Raw genomic sequence first — 8,799 nt, 5'->3', positions numbered from 1 at the left:
GTTTGAGCCTTCTTTTTCTCTGTCACTGTCAAGCATCTTACAGCAAAGGTATTAACTTTTAACATCAAGGATTTTTTGAACTTGAACTTCTACCCAGCAATATAAAATTTGAGGTTTGTCAACCCATGATTCAAGCAAGAAAATCAATGATTAATTGAATGCTAACGTCTGAAAGAAAGGCTGAGATATAAATATTCAGTAGGAATTGAGATTGAAAGGTCTATAAAGAATTCTGAAGTGCAGAGACGTGTAGGTTTTGAATAGAGACATAATAGGACGCCAGGACTCAAAAGGTATGGCTATTTGAAAAATGCTTAGTATATTTGTACAGGCTCTACCTGTCCCAAGTGTGGAAAATTTTATGAAACCGGCAATCAAAGAAAGCGATAGAAACGTAAATAGTAAAAGAAGTTAATACAAAAAATTATGTAGGAAGTTAATACAAAAAATTATGTAGGTCACTATCAATGTGTTAGTTACTTCCACAACAGAGGTAAACAATTTATTAATATAGATAGAAATATCAAAAATACAAATTTTAAAAACTGTTTTTAGCATTAGAGGGTTTATATATAGCACACTGTCGCACCCTTCTAAATCCTAGAGTCGAATACGTAAATAATGCTTAAATGAATACAAATTGGGTTTCGAGGACAACGCCTTCACTAAGGTGTGTTGTCCTAGACCCCGACTTAGCAGGACCTCGTGTTTAATCAATTGGAGTGCTAGATAACAAATTTAAGATATTCCAATTAAAAAAAGATAGATGTTATGTGAAATATTATTATGAAAATACGGCACAAAATGTCTTGGAAACTACAGTAATAGTGTAATTTATAGCCAAATCTGATGAAGAATTCAGGTTACAAATTCCAATTGATTTTTTTGTTCTCTTGATTTAGCACGGAGTTTTGTTAGATAAAGGTTCTGACTTTGCTTGGATTTGTCACATTATCGAATTGTATTGTCTTTTTCCATCTTTAAAGTCGTGCATTTATATTGAGAAAATTAATAAATTACAAATAGTAAGCCATTGATTGATATAGCAAAAATTTGACTACTAATTTGTATAAGTCCAAGTTCATGTTCTTGAATGGCAACTTTTCCAGCAACCAATTCAACTCTCAAATGTGCACTGTATGTTACTATACTGATTTTTCTAGCCTCTCAAATATTTTCATAAGTCACAACCAATAAAAAAAATAATAAAAAAACTAATGTTTAAAATGCTTCAAAATATCCACCTCGATGATCTTTTTCATGGATATCTCAGAAAAAAATTACAAATTTTTTTTAACAAATATATAGATAGATTAACAAATAAATATTTTATCCTTTTTAAACAAATTCATAATAGGTCAAGATGCTATTTTCTGGCTTTAGTTTATTTTGATTTCTATATTTTTAAAATGTTCATTTCAAAGTGTTATACTTTTTAAACTATGTTCATTTTAATTTTTATACTTTTAAAAAATGATTATTTTGGTACTTTAATTTTCATATTTAAGGGACTAAAATGATCACTTTTAAGAGTTAATATATCAAAAATGAATCAAAATTATAAAATTAAAATATAGACAAAAATGAATCAAAGTTAAAAATATAAAATACTGAAGTCTTTTTAAAACCTTATTTATATTACATTGACGTCAGAAAGATTTGTTTGTTTATTTTCTTTCTTATGGTTCATCTATGTTTTACAATATAATAAAAATATAGAAACATAATGTCGAATCTATACAAAAATATAATTATGTCGGGTAGAATTTGGAAAACCAGGTAAGAAACACAATCCGAAAACATCTTCGTTTAGAACATCTCTGTAAAAAAAAGACCACTCTAGAAATACTAACGCACATACAGAAGGGGGGGAAAAAGGCAGTTTTGGAAATTGGGTCATCTTTAAACGAAACAAAAAGAAAACCCCAGAATCCGGATATGATTCTGAGTGTTTCTGTTTCTTGAAACAGTTCTAAATTCTGAAGAAGAAAAAGATGTAACTTTTGACAGTTCAAGGAGATGGGGTGTTTTGCTCTGTTTTTCTGTTTGCTTGAAAAAATGAAAGGGAAGGGGGGAAAAGGGGGAGTTTGAGGTGGCAAAATCAGAGTCGTTAGACGAAGCTCCTAGATAATCTATCGAGGGAATATAGTAAAGTTTGCTATGAAATGGAAAAAAATGTATAAACAGATAGATAAACAGAGAAACAGAGAGAGGCAGGCACGAAAAGAAGGGAAGAGAAATGAAGGCTTGGTCAACGGAACAAATTAAAAATAATAATAATAAGAAGAAGATGAAAGCGCGTCCGTTTACGACGGAAATGGAGACCCTCTAAACCACTCATCTTCGATTTCCACTCTCTCTCTGTCTCTGTGCCGCCGAAATGACAGTTTGAAACGGATAGTGTTTAACCACGCCCACATCTAAACGAAAAAAAAAAATAATATTCCTTTCTTAATTATATATAATTATTCACTAATTTTGATGATTTTTTTTTTTTTTTTTACGAAAAAAATCCCATCCCGGCTTGGTGCAAAGGGATTGGAGGAGAGAGAGAAAGGTGGAAGAGAAAGGGAAAACAAGAAGCTGGTAAGGAGAGAGAAAATTAGAGAGAGAGAAAAACAGAGAGACGGAGACAGAGGCAGAGACCTGGTTGAGACCCAGAAGATGGTCGAAGAGAAAGTGCTCTGAGATCATCCTGAAGGGGCAGTAATAGAAAAGAAAATTAAAATTTAAACTTTCTTTCTTCTTAATCTTTTATCCCATTTTTCTTTTTCTTTGCTGCCTTTCGTCTCAACATTCATTCTTTTTTTTTTTCTGTAGCTAATCGACCTATCCCCCGACGTTTCTTCTTCCTTACAAAGATTCTTACCACATTTTCTTTGTGGGGTTCTCTAATTTTACATTTTGACAATCCTAGTTATATTTTTTACATCTCTATCAACATCCCAAACGGAGATTCTTCTGCGCTTTTTCCTTCCCATTTTCACGGTATTTGCTCTTTCTCTCATTCCCTTCCTTTTATCCCTTTTTCTTCTTTTCTTTGCTTGCTTGATGATGAGGGTATTCTTTCATTCCGAAAATTTTGTATGATCCATTGTTCTTCTCATCCTATTTTGTGAAATCTGTGATGTCTGAGCTTGGATTGGATGATTTTCAGGGATTCTGTGGATTTAGCCTTGTTGAGCTGGGTAATGAGCTTCTTGCCGGAAAAGGGTTTGTGAAACCGATTTGAGAATCATGAGGGACCCTTATACGGTTGCTGGTCGCGGCAGCCCCTGTGAATTCAAATGAAATTGTAACATAGGTTTTTTCTTAGTTTAGCCCAATTCCATACCAAGTTTTTTCTATCGATATTCGTCTCCGGTTTCGAGTGTTTTCGTCGGGGTAGTTTGCATAGAAAAACCTGGCGATTTTGTGTAGTCTATTGCATAGCTCTGCGGCTATTAACCTCTGCTGCATTGTGATTACCAAGACATGGGGGATGGATGGATCCCACAAGCATTTCGGTTCTCAACTTTCTTAGCTTTGATTGTTGTTTCCGGTATTGAAGTTTGTTTCTCACTTAATGATGAAGGTGAATCTTGTTTTTGTATCTCTGTTCTTTGTTTTTCATCCCCATCAAATGGAGATTGAATTCATATTTTTATGCCTGCCTCGTGGGATTTCATTGTTTGGAGTGTAGGATTGGCGCTGTTGGCATTTCGAGCTCAAGTAACTTCTGATCCTCATGCTGCTTTAGATGATTGGAATCCAAATGAGAATGATCCCTGCAGATGGTCTGGTGTTCATTGCATTGGTGGTGAAGTGCACAAGCTGTATGCACTCCAATTTTTAACAATGTTGTTATAGTAGATGTTGCACTTTAAAATAAACCAACAATTCATAATATTCATGATGCTGAGTTTGCATAGTCCTGTTATGAAAATCTTGTAGACTTTAGACAAGTTCTGTTTGTTCCATGTGATAATGAGAATTTAGATGTTTCATCTCTATATGTTGTAGGGATCTGAGTGGCCTTATGTTAAAAGGAACTTTGGCACCAGAACTTGGGAGACTTAATCATTTACAATCGCTGTAAGCATTTTTTTTTTGGGTCTATCAAGTGATTCTTTTTATGAAGTTAGTTTCTTAGATTATACAGTGTAGATATTGTGGAACCTTACTTAGAATGTTTGGTTTTTATACTTCGAGTTTATGCATTGACAGTATTCTCTATAAGAATTGTTTCTTTGGCACCATTCCTCGGGAAATAGAAGGATTAATACAGTTGGAGGTGTTGGATTTGAGGGAAAATAACTTAAGTGGAACAATTCCTGCAGAAATAAGCAGGATTACCAGTCTAAAATACTTGTAAGTTTCAAGTTCAACAAATCTAAAATATCAACTTTATTGGCGAGGAAAAAGTTTAAAATAATTGCGAAGCTAAAGATCAGTTGAATTCTTAAGTTGTTCTGCATCATGGACTGATTTTGTTCTCTGTTCACAATCTCAGGTTGCTTTGTGACAATGAATTTGAGGGCAGTGTCCCATCAGAGCTTCAGAATCTCAGCGCTCTCTATGAATTACAATTTGATGATGACCTTGTATTTCTATGGGATGCTGAAGTTGGCAGTGTATATAGAAACGTTGGGCACTGGTATGAATTTTCTGTCTATATATTTTCCCTTCAAATTACTTTTCTTTTTACTTATCTAATGCAAGTAGCATGGTCAAATCCAAAGATATTCAGTCTCAAGTAAAATTTAAGCTAGTTGAATGTAGTTGATGCCAATATGATGATCACTGTCTGAATGTTTTCTGCAACTTTCTACTTATCATCGATAGTCTTTGACGTATTAACATTTTATCTGCTCCTTTAATGGGGTAGCATCTGGCAGAGAAATCCCATTTATATGAAAAGTTCAGATACATCTGCAAGTGAAGATAAAGCATTTGTGCGATACCTCAGCACCTTGCCAAATCTGCTGTATGTATTTGAACATGATTCGTCTTTTAACCGCCTATCCCATGTACTTTATAGCAGAGATGTTTCTTGTTTGATTGTTGAAATTGTTTGTTTGTCATTCAAGGCTCAAGCATGGGAAGGACTCTCAGCCTGACCATAAGGAAAGTGATGATAATCTACCTAGTAAGTACTGAACTTTTGAAAACTTCCATTCATGAACATTGGAAATGACTATAAGATATATGAAATTATACTGTCTTGTATTTAAGCAGGTTCTGTTCTAGAAGAAGTGGACGAAAGTGTACAGAATCTTGTCAATACTCATCGGCGTAAGCTTCTCGAGGAATCAAGCAACCTCGCAGCTGCACCTGTTAGCAGTTCATTGCCTTCTTCAGATTCAATCTATGTCGTTACAAGTTCCAGAAGTAGTGGGACTTTCCCAGCTGTTCCAAATAAACATAAACGAGTAACTCCGCCTGCACCACTCCCTCTTTCCCATCCCCAACAAGAGAATACTTCATCCAACTCCTCAGATACACTGCCAGCTCATCAACATCAAGCTGACCATTCATCTGGAAATTTCTGGAAGTATGTCATCATAATTGGAGGTGTATCTTTATCACTTATTTTGGCTACAATAATCTTCTGCATGTGCCGAAGCCGTGGAGTGACAACCATTGGTCCTTGGAAGACTGGATTGAGCGGGCAGTTGCAAAAAGCATTCATAACAGGTATTTTGAAAGAAATGAATCTTGCATTGTGTATTGTTTTGATGATTTGGGACTGAGTTGTGTTTGTTCTTCTTACTTAGGGGCACCCAAATTAAATCGGCCAGAATTGGAAGTAGCCTGTGAGGATTTCAGCAATATCATTGACACTTTTGATTGTAGCACTATCTACAAAGGAACACTATCAAGTGGAGTAGAAATTGCTGTTGCCTCAGTCTCAGTTACTTCCTCTAAAGATTGGTCAAAGAGTTCAGAGCAAACATATAGGAAAAAGGTTTTCCTTCCCTTCCCCTTCATTTCCTTTTCTTTTCTTTCTTTTACCCTCCAATTCCCTTTATAGAACTCAAAGATTCAACTTCATCATTAACACCTTTTTATTCTACCAAGCGTACATGACATCTTTCTCCTAAAGCATATATAACTATGTGTTCTCCTAAAGCATATATAACTTTGTGTTCTCCTAAAGCATATATAACTTTGTGTAGATCGATACGTTATCGCGGATCAACCACAAGAATTTTGTTAATCTTCTTGGCTATTGTGAGGAAGAAGAACCCTTTACTAGGATGATGGTGTTCGAGTATGCACCAAATGGAACTCTTTTTGAGCACTTACACGGTAATTTTTCTGAGACAACTATGGGATGCAAATCTCATTCAAGTATTTTGAGGCTCTACTTTTTGAGGCTCTACTTTCTGTGGTTAACATAAATGGTACACTTTATGATCAGTTAAAGAAGTCGAACATCTTGACTGGGGTGCAAGGATGCGGATAATTATGGGAACGGCATATTGCCTTCAGTATATGCATCATGATCTAAATCCCCCGGTGGCACATACTAATCTCACATCATCATCTATTTATCTAACTGATGATTATGCTGCCAAGGTATACCATATATAAATCCCCCATGTGGTTGCTTACATTATAGTTTGGATCAGTATTTCATGTCATCATCGTGTCCCATGCTTTCGCAGATTGCAGAGATCATTTTCTTATCAAATGGGGTATCCAAATATAAGAACGCCGGTGACCATGATAATAGCGAGCACTCTGAGTTGCCACCCCTTGCGGATCCAGAATCAAATGTGTACAGTTTTGGAGTATTGTTGCTTGAAATCATCTCAGGAAAGCTCCCATACTCAGAAGAACAAGGGCCTCTTGTGAACTGGGTAGGTTCAGAATAATAGTCCAAAGCTCAAGAACTAAAATGAACAAATGTAGATTTGAAAGAAAAAAAAGGGATAGAATCCAAATGTATTGAAAGATAAAAAATAATGGAAATACAAGATAAACCAACTGTTCGAGGTACTTGGACCCTCCCATCTTTGAGATACTTTCAAACCCTAATTCATACTCCAAAATATTGCTTACTCCTTCCCTACTCACTCTATTTATAACCAACAATCCTAACAAACTCTCTAAGTAATTACTAATATATCCATATAATATCCCAATTAACATGCTGACCATTAACTTGTTGGTAAAGTCGCTATGCTTGTTACATAATCTGGTTTATGAACATTTGCAGGCTGCAGAGTTTCTAAATGACAAGAGGAGTATCAGCTACATGATTGATCAGAGTCTGAAATCATTCAAAAACAACGAGCTGGATGTGATCTGTGAAGTGATCCAAGATTGCATCAAATCAGATCCAAGAATGAGACCAACCATGAAAGACATCACTGCAAAATTAAGGGAAGTGATCGGTTTGTCGCCGGACCAATCGGTCCCAAGATTGTCTCCCCTTTGGTGGGCTGAACTGGAGATCTTATCTGTGGAGGCTACTTGAATTGAACAACAATACGACTGTCTCCTTCTGTCTCCATTGTTACCAAGTATAGTATGTTTTTTCCGTGTTAATATCCAAAAATAGCCTCTTTCAAACTCTGGCTCCTCCCCTGCTCTTCATTTGCTTTGCTCTCAGTCTTTACAAACACATGGCATTTGGAAAGTGGAACCCCTTTCTTGTTTCCTTTTTTTTTTTTTTTTCCTTTTTTTTTCTTCTTTTTCTTGTTTTTTCCATGTAAGCAAGCCCTCACAATTCATTTGATTCAGATTCTTTTCCACAATTTCTTTCTAGCATATGCTGATGTTGCAATAAGGGTGTGGTTTTGGAGTTTTGTGAAGTAGGGGGGGTGCTGTTCTTTTCTCTTCTTTTCTTTCTTTTATTTTTTTCTTTTATTTTTTTCTTTTATTTTTACATACTTGGTTGTGTAATCTCTATTTATCAAAGTTTGGGATGTAAAATTATAATACACAAAGTGCATCTCAAATGGAGTGAAATAATACATAAATTTGTTAAAATCCCCCCCTTTTAATAGATTTATTTAGATAAACCCCCCAAATTTTGCTGCTATATACTTGTGCCTTTTGTATTGTAACAGCTTCTTTGGCTCGTTCCTCTTTTTTCAGTCATGTACATTCTTTTTCCTTTTCAGCAGTGCATTTTCTCCTCACCATTTCACATTTCCTAAACTCTCTGCTTACAATTTCTGTTCAATTTCTATTTCCCACAATCGGTTTTTTGCCACTTTCTAACATTCTATGGCCTTTTTTATAAAATAGTTTTCATTAACAAACTTATAATAGATGATCACTAAACCCTCGTACCAAACATAAAAAGTTTAGGTTGAATCCCAGGTTTAATCTATGAAGTTTTAAGTTTGTGTTTATTTGGTGAATAAATTCTAAAGAATCATAAATTTTTAACTTTTTATATTGAATAGGTTCATCAAACTTTAAAAGATGTTTTTTATATATATTTTAAACTTTCAATTTCATGTCCAATGATTCTTGAATTTTGGTGGTTAATTGGTCTATCTATTCAAGTTTCTTAAATTTTCACGACCCTACTAAAGATAAAATTGAGAGTTTACAGTTTGGTTAGACAGTTTTAAAGTTTGGTTGGACATAAATTTTAATTTAATGTGTAAAAGATTGGTGTTGCATTATTGAATGATATCGTGCTTTGAATCCTAAATGAGATGAATAGTTTACTTTAAATGTAATATTTTCCTATTTAGACCCAAGTGCAAGTCTTGAATAGTCTCAATGAGGTATGAGGTCGAACACAGGGACATACGACTAAAGTGCGATGAAATGATTGTTTGATCTTAATGCAGT

At 34.7% G+C, this 8,799-nt stretch overlaps 1 protein-coding gene across 2 annotated transcripts; it reads left to right on the top strand.

Annotated features, from left to right (window-relative positions):
- The first annotated feature begins 1,881 nt into the window (after window positions 1–1,881).
- On the top strand, window positions 1,882–8,021 carry LOC120083347 (protein MALE DISCOVERER 2-like). 2 transcript variants are annotated; one of them, XM_039039071.1, is made up of 14 exons: window positions 1,882–2,988; window positions 3,158–3,574; window positions 3,683–3,815; window positions 4,003–4,074; window positions 4,207–4,350; window positions 4,493–4,636; window positions 4,868–4,966; window positions 5,070–5,128; window positions 5,218–5,676; window positions 5,757–5,947; window positions 6,159–6,291; window positions 6,404–6,561; window positions 6,651–6,845; window positions 7,205–7,465. In XM_039039071.1, exons 2-14 carry the CDS (start codon window positions 3,475–3,477, stop codon window positions 7,463–7,465), a joined length of 2,148 nt encoding a protein of 715 aa, XP_038894999.1. In that variant the 5' UTR covers window positions 1,882–2,988; window positions 3,158–3,474. The 2 variants fall into 2 exon arrangements, with proteins under 2 accessions (XP_038894999.1, XP_038895000.1); XM_039039072.1 differs by lacking the exon at window positions 1,882–2,988 and having other exon boundaries at window positions 3,475–3,574; window positions 7,205–8,021.
- Window positions 8,022–8,799: the final 778 nt, after the last annotated feature.

This window comes from Benincasa hispida, chromosome 8, assembly GCF_009727055.1.
Source record: "Benincasa hispida cultivar B227 chromosome 8, ASM972705v1, whole genome shotgun sequence".
NCBI lineage: Eukaryota > Viridiplantae > Streptophyta > Magnoliopsida > Cucurbitales > Cucurbitaceae > Benincasa > Benincasa hispida.
The sequence above is the reverse complement of the archived record's forward strand: the minus strand, read 5'-3'. Positions and strand labels throughout refer to the sequence as shown.